This window comes from Protopterus annectens, chromosome 7.part1, assembly GCF_019279795.1.
Source record: "Protopterus annectens isolate FY-2018-M chromosome 7.part1, PAN1.0, whole genome shotgun sequence".
Lineage (NCBI taxonomy): Eukaryota > Metazoa > Chordata > Ceratodontiformes > Protopteridae > Protopterus > Protopterus annectens.
The window spans coordinates 329,538,702-329,556,323 of NC_056740.1; the positions used below are offsets into that span (position 1 = coordinate 329,538,702).

Sequence of the window (17,622 nt, forward strand, 5' to 3'; positions counted from 1 at the left end):
AGCTTAGGTACTTTTTGGCTGTGGCCTCAAATCATACTCCCTCCCTGGAATTATGCTGACATATTCAATGTACTGTGAAGAGTGGAATAAAACATTTGAGTTGATCTGATTGTGACAAGTAGATGGGTATCTGTATAGATGAGATGGAGTACAAGTAAAAAAGAAACAGTTATAAGGCACAGTTCAAAATGAGTGGACTGTCATATTAAATACTAAGTTTGCATTATTTTGTGCTTACCCATGTATTTACTATGTGGAAAACCTTTGGCTTAAAATAAATGGTACTAATTTTAATGTTTTTGGAATTTTGTTGTATAGCCATTGCTACATTTTTTTAAGTTTGTGATGCTGTCCTGAGATGTGCAACACGAGGACATTTTACATGTAAGTGACTTTACATTTGTCATTCTTTGCTTTTTCTGTCTCTTGCTTTCATGTAGTTGTGACAGCAGCCCAAGCCAAAAATCTTATTGATGCCGGAGTGGATGCTCTACGTGTAGGAATGGGAAGCGGTTCCATATGTATCACACAGGAAGGTAAAATGTCCTGTCTGATTTTTTTAGACTTAAACTGATTTTTTCCAAATGCTTAGTCTGTTTGTGCCTGCAAGTCCTTTTCTCCCTTTCAAGGGGAGCTTTTATATGCTGTAATGGTAACATGTTCTTTTGCAGAGCTATGACGATGTTCATGTTTGTTATCTCAACGGCCCTTGTGGGTTCATAATGCCAGGAGAGGTAAAAAGGGAAGTGGTAAGAAGAACAGATAGCTTTGTAAATACGTGTTTATTGGAAATTCTGATGCTTTATATAAACTATACTCCACCCACATTTTCACTAAATCTGTCCCCTTATGCAGGGTATTAATCCAGTGCCCTGCATAAGGGGACAAAAACAGTGCGCAAAAAAAAAAAAAAAAGGAATGAAGCAGAAGTTATCCTAAGTGGATTTCTGCTAGAGCTGACAGACAGATTGGTTTGTTAATGTAGCCAGACTTTCCCATTGTCCAATGCATCTTTGTCCATTGTTTGAAGCATTATGACTTTCTGCATTAGAGCCTAAAGATAACATTATTGTATTTTCTTGGTAAGCTTAAAATTACTGTTTTTTGCCTTCTGTTGCACTGGTTTCAAATTTCTAAGCTTGGCACACAGAGAGCATTCTCACATTGCATGTTTCTTTCCTTTTGTTTCCCCCTGTAATGACAGTTGTGATAATTTATTCTGCAGGAGATAGCGATTATTCTGTGTCAGACATGTTATTTTGGATATTACTTCTGATGCTTCTGTAAGAGACTGAGGCATGCACAAAAATCCAGGTTAATCATTTTAGCAGCAATCGAGGTCGTGTTTTATTAGTCTTTGCCCCATTTTAAAATTAGGTCATACATTAAGATAACCTAACTTCTACTGCTATTAGGTGATCTGTTTTTTTTTTTTCCTTTTTATTTGTGAAGTGGTCAACATCAGATGTTTGAGGTGTTTATACTCTAAGAAAATACATAAACTGCGGTGGTGGTGCTGCGGTAGCGTTGTCACCTCACAGACGTTGCCTGTTCGATTCTCAGTTAGAGCATCTTCTGTGTGGCGACATGCGTGAATGGGCGTTCCTTCGTTGAAGGTTGTGCGTTAGGCCCGGCAAGACAGCACGTAAAACTCTACTGCCAATCATTAGCGGACCGGAGTTCTGCTGTGGCGACCCCTAACTGGGAAAATACATATATCTTAGTCTCCATAGTGTGTTAAATGCATTTTAAGTACTACTTCCTAGAATGATTTAAGGTGAACTCCTTTTCACCACTTTATGTATGTCTCCCATCCTTTGCGGAAAATCCTTAATATTAATGTGATTTAGACTTTGATGGCAGCTGAAGATTAGTTATAATATGTATTATGACCTGCCCCCCTACATATTGTTGTATAAACTGTTGAATTTTATTAATATTAACAGTTTTTCCCCACCACTACAATATACCTTCTAATGTAGCAAATACTATCCTAAGTGGATTTCAGCTAGAGCTCATACACAGATTTCCTGTTCATTTAAACATGATCAAACCATCCCAACAAGCCCACTGCTATCCCAGAAGTATATTGTATGTATCTCAAGATCTGAGAGCTCTAAAACTTCCACCTAATTTTATCAGAAGCTGTTAAGACACTGTTTTATTCTTGATTTTTCCTATAAAGAATTGAGACTTGGATTTCATTTGTTTCAGTCTGCAAAGTACAAAAACTTATGGGCATCTTTCTGCAGTTGCTATTGCTTCTGCTGTGTTTATCAAATTCCTTTCAATAAAAGTGCTCTGCCTAAGAAAAAACAGACATCAGACCTTTTCTTATTAATTACACAAAATAGCACTCTGAATGTCTAAAGGGTTCTGTTTTGTGAATTGGACATTTCAGTAAATTCCCCAAAGTTCTAACTAGTAATTATTTGCCATTTATAGGAACAGTGTTTTTTTTTATTTAGTTCACCTGTGTTACGCTGGGCATGAGCAAGACTTAAATGCAAGCATTTTGTACATTTCAGTTCACTTCTCTCAGCCTTTGGATTTTATAGATTTTAGATTACATTGCTGTGATCATCAAACAAATCTTTTTTTCAGCATGACTTTAAATGAGTTGCCTGTAGATGCCTTAGGTTCAGGCTGCAGGGACAAAGATGAAGTATCACTGGCTGACAAATTGATGGGATCCGTAGGGACATCCTGCTGTGCAGCCACATTAGGGTTAAGAGCCATGATTTCATTGTCACCCCACCAGTGCTCTAGTGTCTCGAGCAGTATCGCAACTGACTCAATTGCATGGATTGAGCCCTTTGTTCCCCTGTTACGGGCAAAAGAAGGGTGAGGGAACTCTGGATCTGGAAGACTATTAATCTTGCCTCACATGCTGAACTAAGTTTGCAGACTGAAATTAAGGACACTTTTCATAACTTTTTTCATACCTTTTGGGCCTGTAGGTGTCTCTGCAGCACAAGAGAGTCTCATGACATTGTTGGAGAAGTCTTTAATGGTTTAGGTGCGCACCACTGGAGAATATGGCATTGTTTGTGCAAGTATCTGTGCAGGCTTCTCATAACCCAGAGTCACCTCTTGCATGTGCTTCTTTGTGCATTGGGAGCCCTTCCCTGATAGCCAGCATCTGCCAAACAATGTACTCTAACTCTTTCATTGAGTATGAGGAGGCCATCCTATGCTGGATTTTATTATAAGGCTAATATTTGCTTCTCCTTCATTGTCTGCCTTGTAAGGGATTCTTATGGTACTGAGATCCTTTGCTGTGAAACAAAGATAATGAGACTTCCCCAAAGAGACCTTCTGATCCCCTCCTTCATTATCCACCTGAGAAGGTTATTCTGAAGGTACTTAGTTGAGGGCCTTGCTTTTGTGACAGACATTGATAATGAGACCCTGGTAAAGGGCTACTTTGTAGCTGTCAGCTAGAGGATATCATCTTTGTAGAGATGCTCAAGCTTACAATTACTTCTGTGAAGTAGCCTTCAACACTTTTGGCTTCACCCTCAACTAAGTAAATAAACGACTACTTGGGGAGAAATGAGGCTTGTATCATCTCTTGTGACATCTGTCCAAAAGGATGCCATTTCTGCAGTCTGGAGACATCCAGTCTGATAACTGTGCTCCAAAGAACATCAACCCTCTAAAAAGCACCTTATGGAGTATGTTGGCTTTCTGAGTAAGCAATCTTCAGGAGGTTACTCTGATTTTTATGGCCAAACATAAGTTCTGGAGACCACACCTGCCTGCCATCCTGTTAGGTAGTTAATCTAAACCGTTGGACAGGGTGGACAAGAGGGTATTCACTTCCAACCTGTGCCTTGCAGCTGTGAACTGTCTTACCCATTCATGTTCCATTATTCCCTTGTGAAAGGGGCTCTGGTTGAGCTCATTGCTTCTTGCTTCTGGGGTCAAGGCATCACTGGAGGACCCTTATGATGTCTTTTTCAGTGTGTTTCCATGTAACCTGCTGTGGGCTTGACTGATCTGACAGTGTGGCTTGGGTTGGTTGGCATGGTTTACACTTTGTTCCTTTAAGGATTTAATGAAAAAGGCTTTCATAGATCCCTCAGCAAGAAGAAGTACTCTGTGGGCAGTTGTGCAGGACCTAATGAAAGTCCAGAACAGGAAAAAAAGGTGCTGACAATACTGAAAGGTATTACTGCTTTTAGGCCAGGTGACATCCCAAGAAGAAACCCACTGACAGAATGGAAAGGGAGACCAAAGTGTCAGGTGGCTCTGCCTTCCATCCCTGACTGCTAAGTCTTCAGGGGTCGAACTTCACATAGGATACCACAGCAGTCCTTTCACTCAGGAATACATGTAGGAAGCCAATTACTCTGAGTTTGCCAGATCACCAGTTGGGTTTTATTGAGTTCTGAGAAAGGGGTATATTGCTACACCTCAAAGGAGACCTAGATCATGTTCATATCTCCAAAAGACACACTGGGTTCTGTTACATCTCTTCTTTATCTTAATGGGGCAGTTTTCAGTGCTGCTTTAAACGTCAGTAACATTATCAAGCACATTTGGTGTGTCATATTCCAGATGTTGACTATCTGTGGTATCATATCGCTACTTCTACAGGGTACCTAGATGGTGTTGGTGGGCATGATACATGCCTTGTAGAGCCTTAGTATTAGGGGTACTCCTGAAGTTTCCTTCAGCTTGATTGGGGTGAACTTAATTTTTAATACAGAGCACTATAATTTGCCTGAACCCTTCTGTGCTCATACTTGCCTGTCAGGTGTCTCAGATGTCCGAGCTTGAGCCATAGCTAGGGGCGTAATCCTTGTACTCCATGATGCTGGCTAGCAGTTGTGAAGATTCCTGCATACCTCTTCTTTTTTCTTCTGCTTCTACAACTGTTGCCAATATTCATGGAGGAAAGACCAAGAGTTATCTGTTGTTGGTGTAGTCTAAGCTTTTTGATTCATGCATTTCTTTTCAACAGTTTGAGTCACTTTTTTATAGGCGTTGTCTTCTTTGTATAGTATTTTTTCTATTTTAATTTGCTAATATCATTCACTCATTGGATACCTCTCTGGTTTTTGTACATGCTCAGTCACTGGCCTCGTAAGTTAATAAATACGAAGTATACAAACTGTCTCTTAGGCTCCAGGCTACGTGGGCCAAACTTCCAGACCTCTCAGACTTAATTTGGGGAACATGTGAGTGATATAAAGAATAAAAGACAGTCCAATGCTCTTTTTAAACATACTTGTAAACACAATACTGCTTCATTTAGATTTACTGCAATTGATTGCATATTGGGGAATTGTAGGGATAAATCTGTCTGGCATACTATTTTAAATGTTAAAGAAAGAAAATGAATTATCAAACTTGGGGGGGGGGGGGCTTTTTCCTCCTGGTCTAAATGAGCATCTTTAATTAACCAATAGGAAGTTGCCTTGAATCTGTTCATGTGTATATAAAGGGCTTTCTTGTCCTGTTATTTGTATGCTGTTTGTCTTTTTCACTGAAGAAGGTTTGGTTTGGGTTTTTTTTTTTTTTTTTTTTTTTTATCCCCTCACCCATGGTACTGTATTTTTTTGGCATATTACATTGTTATACCACACTTTGTGCTGGCTCTGTTTTTTTTTTTTAATTTGCCTTTTAATTTTAGAGCTTTTGCACTTGCCATACGTGCAGGTCTGGATTGAATTTGTATTCAAGGCTCTAGGTTGTAGTGGAGGAAGCCCACTTGGCCTGTAACAGATTACTGGAATGGCTGTGTTCTGGTCATCAAGGACTAATTTGAATAATTGTCTGGCTGTTAGTGCAGAAGGGTAAAGCTCCGAGAGGTTATTGAGCTGGTTTTTGTAGCCCAGGATACAAGGTTTAATTTCTTCCACCTGATTTTGACTACTGTGTAATTCTGAATAAGCCAATTAACCCAACAGTACTTCTGGGTCACCCCTGAAAAAGGAGACTGTAGTCTAGTGGGCTTACCTTGTTAACACATGAATAACATAAAATAAACATAGGTAAGTGGTGAAACAGTTCCTAGAAGATGCATGTATTATTTTGGGCTCTTATAGACTCCTTCATGGTGATTTGTGTCTAGCCTTTCAAGCCATGAAAGAGGTGACCCTTCTTAACCACCTATTCCTTTGCAGATCAAATCACTCCTCAAATACATTTGTTAAAGGAGTTGGCCCCTTTATCAAAAGATGAATAATACTCATTGGTGTGATAGATTCATATGCCAGCATACCCCCCACCTCTGGAAGAAATTTATACTACATGTCAAGTAGAGCAGCACTCTTGCAACCTAAAAAAGTAAAACTAGATAATGGAATGGGCAGCCTCAAATTCTCTACTTTGGTCTATCTTGTACTGCCTTTCTTTGAGGCTGGAGGGAACATTTGAGTGCATTTATCACCTGGGCTTGTAATGGTCTTTAGTCTGATTGTCTAGTACTTTCCTGAGAAGCTGTGCATAAGTAAAAACAGGCTGCTAGTTGATCTGAAATTTTAACACATGATGGAGGTGATTCAGTGGGGAAAGTAGGCAGTGTACAAATGGAACATTAAAGGATGTAAAGTTACAGGTGTCCCTTATATTCAGGGAAAGTCAGTGGAAAAGATATTACTAGGTCCCATAATAATTTAATTGGTGCTTTTAGACACATTTGGATATGCATGTCCTTATTTAGCAAAGCAAGACATAGGTATTTTAGCTAAATTTTGAAAAAGGAAGTGACACTTTTGTTTAGCTAATTAAGTATACTCATCCTTTGGATCATTGTCAGCCCTTATGCAACACAGGGATAGTTAGCAGTCATAATTTTGTATTTAGAAGTAACATGGAGCACCTAGAGGAAACCTTTGCAGATCTTGAGAGAACACCAGTGATATGCATGCTGTGTATTGTAAACCCAAAGACTTACTCTTTCTGAGTTTCTCAGATTTATTGCTGCCTTTAGTTACTTGGCTTGTTTAGATGCTGATTTCCAAAGAGATGTGATATAAACTAAGTGGTACCTTTGCTAAATCATTTTGGACAAATGAACAAAATTTCCCTTTCACTGCTTTGCACATTGACTGGCGATGTGTTTCAATTGTAAGTAATTAAACTATTTATCTCATGAAAATACTGCTGATTAGTGTCATCAAACTGCTCTTAAAATTTTAATCTGTCCATAATTAACATGAGTGCACCTGTTCCTGTGGCGTCACAATTGATCTGTTAAAAGGTAAGGATGATTACCTTCATACAATCCAGAAATTCAACAGGCTGTAGTTAGAATCTGAAATCCAATTTTCATGCCACATTACTAACAGTTACTGGTTTGGATAAGCTATTTGTTTAAAATGTGCAATTAGTTCAAACTGTACACATTACACAATCCACTACTAATCAAAGGGGTTTAACAAAGAAAATAATGTCATCTGATGAAATCTACAAGTTCTTATCTAGTGAGTGCAAGCCAGTTGAGAACCCTGTTTTACCACTGTCATCACTGGCAGAACATCTAACTGATAAGCTGGCTTTTTGTTGAATTTTATTACTTACATTTGCAGCTCATTGCTTTTTCTTGGACTGTACTGCTCTTTATATTTTGTTTTTGTTTTGCTCCTTGCATGTTTATTCTTATCCTTCTAAAGTTTGTTGATTTTGAATATCTCCTGAGTGCTGGGCATAAATAACCCTATCCCATTAGCGCTTTATTCTAACTTACCCTTGTAATTATTTATTTTTTGAGATATGGCTGCATCCGTCATTATATTCTGTTACAGGTTATCTTTGTATTTCTTGAATTCTGTCTGTATTCCTTTTTAGACACACTTGATATACACTTACTTCGAGTGCAAAGACATCAAAGATTTGAGAGCTTTGTTACACTGATAGTGCTTTGAGCCATTTTAGATGGTCTATGAAAATGGTGTCTGTATTACTTGACTGAATTACTCTGACTAGTTTTTATTGTAAGCTTATAAATATCTTTTATAGTTCATTTACACTTTCTTCTCTACATAAGAGGTGATAAAGCAAAGTTTTATTATGCATTTAAACCTGTAGTCCTTAAAAATATTTCAGACCCTCCCTCACTTGTCTTCTTATAGGAGTGAAAGTTGTCAGCTTTGTTCGTTTAATGGTGACTGACATTTGTTACTTTAAAAATCTAGTAAAGCAAATGAAAACTGCCTTTCATTTTAAAGAATGTGCTTTATTCTGTAGTTTAAAACAAGACTTCACTGGCAGAGATTAGTGTTTACCAATTTATGTGGTGTTGCAGTATAACTCACCCATGTTAGTCCTATAAAAGTATGTCCAACAACTAACTCTTTGAAAAATGTTTCATTTTAGCTGTTTGGAGCACTTTACTGACCTCAGGAAGATGGTCTCTGGAAGAAAAATTGTGAGCAGATATCACCACTGAAAACTACAGTGTCTTAGTTTTCTACTTATGCCAGGCAGGCTAAAATAAATTATTTTCTGGGACAATGTTAGTTTTGAATAGAAAAGAAAAAGTGGGACTCTTAAATGAGCTGTGGCAGCGGAAAGAAATACCAATGGGAAAATGTATTAAAGGGTTACTGGGCACTAAACCACATCCAACTGATGTTGTGGATGAAAATAAATGAATACCTGAAGTACAGGTTAACTGTAGTGAAAGATGGGGTCTTCCATTATTGAAAAAAATTCCTTCTAGTATTTCATAAAGTAGGTGGAAAGATGTACATTCTGAACCATTTTAATCTGAAGTCTAGGTAGATATTGGTTACAAATTTCAATCATATGTTAGAAAGCTTACTGTAAAGGTTTGATGTAGCTAATCTGAGAAAATTGGCCAAAGACTGTGATTATGGAGATATTAGAACAATTGATTAGAGAATTGGTTGTAGAACAAATGACAAATGTATAGAAAGGAGAATATAATCAGAATGCTAGCTGACATTTGAAAATGCTTGACATATTGCTTTGGAAATGGAAACGGCACTAAAAATATGCACCTTTTGTAAGCAGTAGCAGGGCTGACCTTGGGTAAAATGGCACTGTTGTTGAAGGGCTCCTCCTAAGCACGTCCCTGTAGTATCTCCTGTTTTGCCTGACCTCCTCACATCATCCATGTTACTTTTTTGCCATTCCTTATATTTTGCCTTTTCAATTTTTTTCCTGCATACTTTCAACACATCCTAACTTGTCAGCACTACCTTGTGATAAATGTAAAGGAAATAACTGAATTAAGCCAGATAGCTGGGAAGTTATACTGGACAAGCTTCACTTAGAGTACATTCATAGAATGCAGCAGCCATTCACTTGAATTAGATCTCTTCAGATAGGTTATTTCCATATGAATAGACTTTTTCGAGTGAGTTACTGGATGAACTTTAGGACAAAAGCAATGCTGGTTCACAAGTGAATCATGTCTTTGTAGAACACTCACTACAGTTTTAAACCAGTTAAGGGTAAGTAACTTTGGAATTCTGTGAGTTGAGGTTCATAGATGTGCATGTTCATTTGTCAAGCTCATCACCTACTGGCCTTTGAGAAGCTTGATTTCTGTAATATATATGTATATATATATATATATATATATATATATATATATATATATATATACACACACACACACACACGTGTGTGAGTGAAGATTATTTCAGAAGAAAGTTAATGACTGACTTCTAATAGTAAAAGGAAGCTTATTGTGCTGTACAATGCATTGGTCTCTTGTATTACTAATATGCATTTTTAGTATTATGTTTTCAGATTTGGTATTGGCTCCCCCAACAGTGCATTTCAGTTAGATTTTCAAATAAACTAGATCAGACATCGTCTTATACCCAGGCCTGAAACTGGAAGCACCTGACATCGAAAAAAAATATAAATAGAGATTCACAAGATTTGAGCCTTTTCCTGAGTTGACTTAACCCTCTAACCACCCTTAACCTATATGTACTAACGTCAGTGTTGTCACCACAACCTAAACAGAACTACTGTTTTCATTGTTAATCAACTACACTTTAGTTGATTCTAACAGTAAATACTTGAGTGACAAAGTGGGGAAACTGTGGGAGATGGTCATTAAACTGACAAGCCAAGTAAACATAAGGATCCCACATTGTACATATTATAGACATCATTCTGTGTGTTTTGGGTGGAAACTGGAGTATTCAGAGGAAAAAGTCGATTCTACACGGACAATGACTGGAAGTCAGGATTAAACCCTGAACCCTAGAGACTGAGGCAAAGATGTTACCACTCCATCTCTGTGCTGGGATCAAATTTAAGAATAATATCTACCCAGCAGAGTGAATATTGACTCTCCATTGTCACTATTGAATTGACACCCTTGTGCAAAAATGGGGAAAAAGGGATTACGGATGGATGGATAAGTAAATAGCAATAGCTAAAAGAGGCAGTGCCACAGGATTCCATTTTTGGCCATCGAATGTTTATTTTTTTAGTTGATTTGCTATAACAGGCAAGCTGACTTTACTATTCATACTGAAGACATTAAGCTGAGCAGGGTTATTAGTGGTGAGAGGGCTATGGAAGACTTGTAGGGAAATGCTAAGTATTAAATTTCTTACTAAATAGGCCAGTGATGTTAGCATAAGTATTCATAGGAAGTTACTAGGCTATTGGCTCTGAGGCCCTTACAACCCTAGCCAAGAATTTAGCTCATGTTTCGACAAGTCAGCACCCGATGCCCCTGTCCAGCACGGACACACATATATATTCATATAATTAAAAGTTAGATTTATGAAGTCCCATTTAAATACTACATTTGCTTTTAACATTAATACTGTTGAAAACTTTAGGATCTTTTAGGACATGAAACATTATGGTGAAAAGTATTATGTCATTTTATTCACAACAGATGTGTACAATTGACTGCATACTTCAGTTCATTACTTTACAGTGCCATGACACATTCTCAATCTCTGTACTGGTTTGGCTAGAACTAGGCTAAAATATAGCCGCATACTTTGATCTTTTCATACAAAGAACAGAGTTTTTCATTGAGACAGTAACAAAAATACTGAATATGTTTCTGGTTCTTGTTTTTAGTATCTTAAGTACTAGTTCTCTTTTTCCATAAGCCATCAAAGGTTGTATGGAGCCCTAATTAATATTTACAAAACAATGTCTGGCAAGTTATTTTGTTTTGTATGGCCTAAGTAGGATGTGAATATAAGAGCTTCTAAAATTAATATGTAATTTAAGTAAGCTGAACATAACAATAAACTGCTTCTAATAAAAGGTTGTAGAATAAGCCAATATCAAAGGGCTGTGGCTAAGTTTGCAGATGACTGCAAGCTAGGAGCAGTCATTGAATCCCCAAATGACTTGGCTGTCCTGCAGGAAGGTTTGTCCAAAATAACTGGTGTCAAAATCGTGGTCTGAAACTCAATGCCAAAAAATGCATTAATTGTATCCTTTGGGAAGTCATCTACCACAGGCAACTACCAGATTAACGAAACGCCCCTAGGAGTTGAACCCATTTGTTCGGGATTTGGGAACTTGTGTGAATAGCGACCTAACTGTTGACCAACATGTATCTGTTGTTGTAAGAAAGTTCTTCTGTATTGCACAGCTTCTAAACCAAGGGATTGTGTCTAGATCTGGAATTGTAATTGTCCCCCTTTACTCGGCCTCCATTAGGCAAATCATTGAATAAAATTTCCTTTTTGGGATGTATCTCCAGACAAATGCAGTAACTGGAACACCCACAGTGATACCTTACTAAAAGGATACAAGGCCTAAACAACAAATCCTACACGTACTGACTCAAAGCTCTGTTGTTATGCTGTGCATCCTGCAGACTGCAAAGAGGTGACCTGTGTCTGGGTTTATAAAGCATTCTCTGAACTATTACTGATTTACTGCACATCAGCAAGTCAGTTGACATCAGAAATACTCAGTGTAGGGATCTAACCCATGTCTGCAACATCAACAGAGCAGTTTGGAGGGACAAGTATGTTTTGCAGAGGTTACTGCTGCTATGGAACCGACTTCCCATCCACATGAGTTCATCCCTGTCCAGTGTAACTTAAAATCTTTGGATGGCAGACAGAAATGTACCACAGGATTGCCCCAGTGTGCAGCTCCTAAATGCTTTATCCCGTGTGTGGGTCCCCTGAAATTTTCTATGTTATGATCCCCAATTATTTTTATTAGGGGTAGTGTGTAATTATCGACCATGGGATGAGCAAGGCCAATCTATAACCAAATGGGATAGGTTATTTTGAGCACAGAAAGGAAATTGGCTAGGCTTAGAATTCCCCGCAAGGGCAGCTAGCCTAGTACTTGTCTATGAACTATAGACCCCCCCCCACCACAGAAATTTTAAGGGTAGTGGTAGTCTTGAAATCTTTGAAAATAATCTGGATAATTTTTGTGTGTACAACTGCAATATAATATGCCTGCCAGACTGTTGGATAAAAGCCCTTGCCTGACCAATTTGAATTTATTACACTTGTGTCTGAATGTGAAGCATTAACCGAATGTAAACTTCAGGGAGTAACAGCAAGCAAACTTGTTGCCTTAAAAAAAGACCATGGATCTCCATTAGCTGACAGTATTCCACAAAAATGTAGTAATCGTGCTATGTCTGTACTGAGGTTTGCCCACTAACAGAATTACTTAACAGGAATTTTAAAGAATGTAACGTGCAGTAGGAGGGAAGGTAAGTGATGATCAAAGTAAATAAAGCTGGATCAAGGGTGTCATGTCCAACTTCAGGCCAGTGGCCATCAGCAGATGTTAAACTTAACTCTCTGATCACCAGTGGATTTCTCACTGACTTTGGATGTGTACATATTGTTAATGCTGCATCTTTTGCAGTGACATACATGTACAGATGAGTTTCCAGTAACATGGTAGTAAAGTCAGTGTTACTGGACTACAATAAAGCACCTGGCACTGTAGACCGTTGTGTTTCTTTAACACCAGACTTCAACAGCCCTGACACAACTTAATAGGTGCATGAGGGAAGGTAGCTTGCCAACAGTTTAGATAGAGGCCCACATTATACTAGCCATAAAAGCAGAGTATTGGCTAAACCTAACAACCGTCTTCCCACTGCTATACTAAAAAGTATTAAATTAAGTACAAGGTTTTTTTTTTAATCGGCAACTCTACACCTTTGTTAAAGAACACAACCCTTCTCACTAACAGTATGAATTTTTCAAAGGGTGCTCTGTTCAGTGCAGCACTGCGTAATAATTACAAGACTTGGAGCTAAGGCGTTTGGACTTCCTTAGTCATGTCGGTCTTGCACACAGACTCAGAGAGGTTTGCCTCCCTCAGCTTGCCATAAAATGGTTTCAAAACTACTTGCCATCCAAAAAAGTAACATGACACTTGGTAACTTATACGGATCAGGTATTACCTAATGTAAACTGCTAAAACAAAGGTAGTCACCCCTACTGTCCACTGCAGATTATTCTGTGGCTGTGCGATTTTTAACAGCATATCAGATGCCTTATTAACAAAACTTGAGCAAACATACTGTGTATAACTCTGCCAGATTCATCTTAACTTGTCTTAAAAATGCTTCCCCGTCTTAGTCATCCTTTAAAAGTTGACTGTACTACCGGATGGTTTTATTTTTTTGTGAGCCTGTACTGAAAATGAGCCAAAATCCAGTTGTGCATCCTAATAATTGGAGTTTAGGTAAAAATAAATAAACTTAGTAAAATCAGTACATATTAATTCATTTCCAGGTATATCTGTTAGAGAAAGTAGGTGATCAAATGGGAAAATGTAATATCTACCCCATGTAGTTTAACTATAAAGGTCCTGGAGTGATCAGTGATCTTCTGGTCTAATACACTGGTAATTTCACTCGTGTGCAGGCACCATTCATGAAGCCCCACTAAAGTAATTCTAGCCTTCAGTTCTGGCTAAGATGATCCTGCTTATTTCTAAAAACATCAGAAAGAGTGTTTATATTTCAGTGGAAAATTTCTAAATATTGATGGTAACTTGACAGTGAACATAATTAAAATATGGTAAAAGGGAAGGTGGTCAGTTTTGCAGTAAACATCTGGGTATTTATTTAGTTAAAGACTTAACTCTGATTTCCTATTGAGGCTACACACTTAAAGCACACACGAGTAACTTAGTAGTTTTTACAGAATAAAATTACCTTTGTCTTGAGACTCAAACCAAGATTACAGAAGAAATCCATTTGATCAGGCTTATAATTGAATACTCTTCTATAGGAATTTTCTCACAGGGGCAGATTCCAAGACTTGCTGTTGTTGCAAGCAACTTACTCTGGTGCAAGCCTGCCCTGATTCCATAAGACTTGCTGTCTGTGTTGGTCACTTTCTTTGGTGTAAGGCATATCTGTAAAGGAGGCCTTTACTAGAGTAAGTTACTTAGAGTAAGAACAAGATTTTTGGAATTGGACCCACAGAATACTTAATGACAGAGCCTGTCTCAGTAAGTCGTTTCCTGATATTTGACTGCCACAGAGATTCTTCAGTGTATTTAAGTTAAATTTGGAAAACTACAAAAAGAAACAACAGTGGTGGCTTTTTGACACCATATTTAACAATTCTGAATAAAGTGTCAGTATCTGTTACTGAATATATGTGCCATAAATGTTTAAGGTAGTAGTAAAAGGCCATTTGATCACCCAGAAAATCTCTGGATAATTTACCTAAACTAATTTTTTTTCCTTATCTCAACCTGCATTAGATTAGTCTTTCTGGAAGAATGTTTGTTTCACAGCTGTGAAAATTAACACCTAACTTTTACGTAGTACTGCAAAACTTGTGAACTGACTTTGACCAAGTACTGTTGAACTCTGAAAATGTTTTGTATACTTCTATGCTTGTTATAATTCTGCTGATAGTATACAGTGTACTTGACCCTTGTTACTTTTTCTGTTTTGCGTACTTTCAGCAATTTGTAAAGCAAGTTAATTTCATTTTATTGTATTTTCTGTGTGCTGTTAATCACTGTTTTTTAGTTGTGTGTAATTAAGTTTGTTTCTCACAGGCCTCCACTGAAAGTAGGCTTCATTCAGATGGACAACTCTGTTATCAAAATAAAAATAACTCAACAGTTGTGTGCAGTGTTTCATTTTATAGTGGGGTACACACATGGGCCTTTCTTCCCTTTCCAGAGTGAAATTAATCTGATTGACTCAGGTAACAACTGTGTGTACAGCACCTTCCTTTCACTGATAATTGCCTGGTGCCAGTCCTTTAATACGCATGTTCTGTCAGCTGTTCTAAATAGATTTGTACATGCAAAGTCATTCTAAGGTGTGGCCTAAAAATGTTAATCATGCCTTGCTTATTGCCTCTTTTGCCCTGTTCCTTTGCACGAATTCTAGTTTGTTTTAATGAGTTTAGAGGAGCAGTGTCTGACATTTTTAATGATATTTACCCAGGCTCGACCATTATCCTTAGACAACTTGACTGATGAGAATTTAGATGGAAATTTATATATTAACATGATTCTTTGCGACGTTTCTCCTTGAAGATGAGTTCTTGATGACAGTAATATGTGTTAGCAAAATCTTTGGAAGCCTTCTTTACTTATGCCATCTTGGTCTTCCTTCTTCCTCAGACATCCATGCAGGCAAATGGTTAAGGGAGATGTGGGAGAACAAAATAACATGGAGTATGATGTCTAATGGTGTCTTATACCCCTTTCAGACCTCTGTGCCTTTCTACATACATTTCTAACTTAGTTTGGCAGACATTCTTGAGATGCAGTCCTGCATTATGTATTTATTTATTCCTACAATCTCTACCAATGGAGGAGTATGAGACTTAAGATGGCATGTGGGAGCGATATGGGAAAAAAGTGTAATGTTAAAAATTCATTGGGGTGTTGTTGAATCTGTATTTTTTTCTGTGGAGGAATATGAATGTGTGTAAAACTAGAATATATTTTCTCAGCAGAAGATTCAAATGATTATGCTGCTAATCCTTTAGCTAGGAGTTTGAGTAGTCATTTGTCAGTAACTACAAAATATAGGTTTAGACATTTTGCAGCCATAGCTACGACTGTATACATTAAGGGGAAACAACTGCATCTCCACTTATAAAATTATACTTAAAATTGTATTTCCACAGTGTTGTGAAGGAATAAAACATGTCAAATTGCAAGTTAAGTTGTTGAACTTATGAATATTGGAACATTTCATGTGATGCTGTCAATCTCACCTTTATTCTCACTGATTGGTTGGATCCAATCATTCTTGGCCATTACTTAAGCTCAATGTCCTCAGCCAAGCTCATGGGCATTTTTCCCTACCATAACGCAACTGTTCTATAACCTCAGATCTCATTTGCTGAGCAAGAAAAAGGTTCCTGTTAGCTAAGCTCTGGGCTAAGTATTGCTAATTGTTTATTGTCTATTATGATTGTCTTAGACCTTTCTTTTTAGTAGTTTATCTTTTTCTAATTAGTCTACCTTCATTTTGCTAGTGCAAGTCTTCCCAACCCAGTTCCATCCGTTTAAGTTAGAGGGTGAATACCATCATCCATTTTAGAGGATGATTTTCTCTTCCTTTCTTTCCCTCCTGTAATTGTCAGGTTCAGTTAAAGGACAATTTTTGTGTGTACTGTTTAAATTAAAAAAAATGTTTTCTCTTCGTATTTCCCACTGCCCTTTTTTCTATTTCTGCTTCAGCATGTGTGAAGATTGGGTGAAGATAGGTGAAGGCTGCCAGCCTAGCCAGATCGAATTTTTGGAAATAATTCTATCATCTGTAAATATTAATGTGAACCACAGGTTTGTTGTCTTAAATGGAAAAACTGCTGTTAGATGTGGAACTGAAAAAAAAGTAACAGTGCTCTCTACTGAACAAGTAAAACCTGTTTTGAACCTTTGATCAAAGTCTGCTCTGGCCTGTCTAGATGAAGACATTCTTTCTATTGTTTTAACCAAGAGTTAAATTGCTAAATTTAAACATGCAGACATGTTTGTATTGCTCTGCTTCCTGACGAGCTGCAAGATAAAAGAAGATGTTAAGAATGTAGATGTAGTTTCTGTTAGCATGGGAACCCAGGGAAGTGTGAAGAATTATGTAATGGGAACCAGGAATGTGATTTTAAAAATAGAGAATCAGAGGGCATTAAGCATTTTTGTCTGTCCATCCAACTAATCAACAGTCTGCCTGTTTCTATATGTAAGTTATCTTAGATTTGTGTTTTCTCTTAGAAATAGCTAGAAACTAGAAAGATTAGACTGTGTTTTTTTCTGTGATGTCAGAACTGTACTACTGAATTATTTTAAGTATTTCTCTGTGATCTCTGAACTCTTGACTAGCACTGTGTAGTAAGAAGTATTGTCTTGTGTTTTTTGTATTTATTCTTAAATATTTTAAACCCTTTTAACTGTGTCTGTTTTGTATAGAGATAACTTAAGCTCTGGAGTACATTGCATGTATATATTTATCCTGTACCAAGTCACTCTAATAAGCCTTGACTGTTTAGTCACGCATACTAATTGGATAATAATATTGCACAGTAATAAATGGGCACCCTTTTAAGGGCCCTTGAGTAGCTGATAAATATTAGCTGGGTGGTGGCAGTGATTTCTACTGTATAGTCTGGGTAAAAGGGGCACAGCTGGAGAACGTGCCAGCCTTCTCCAAAAATGTCTGTGTGGTTGTATAAACTCTTA

General features: G+C 37.6%; 1 protein-coding gene across 2 annotated transcripts in view; it reads left to right on the forward strand.

Annotated features, from left to right (window-relative positions):
• The window catches only part of IMPDH2 (inosine monophosphate dehydrogenase 2), a 1,061,056-nt gene that overhangs the window by 619,456 nt on the left and 423,978 nt on the right, over positions 1-17,622 (forward strand). For both annotated transcript variants that reach the window (XM_044078743.1, XM_044078744.1), the window contains exon 9: positions 441-536. In XM_044078743.1, coding sequence (XP_043934678.1) covers positions 441-536 — 96 coding nt within the window. The remainder of the gene's footprint in view (positions 1-440; positions 537-17,622) is intronic.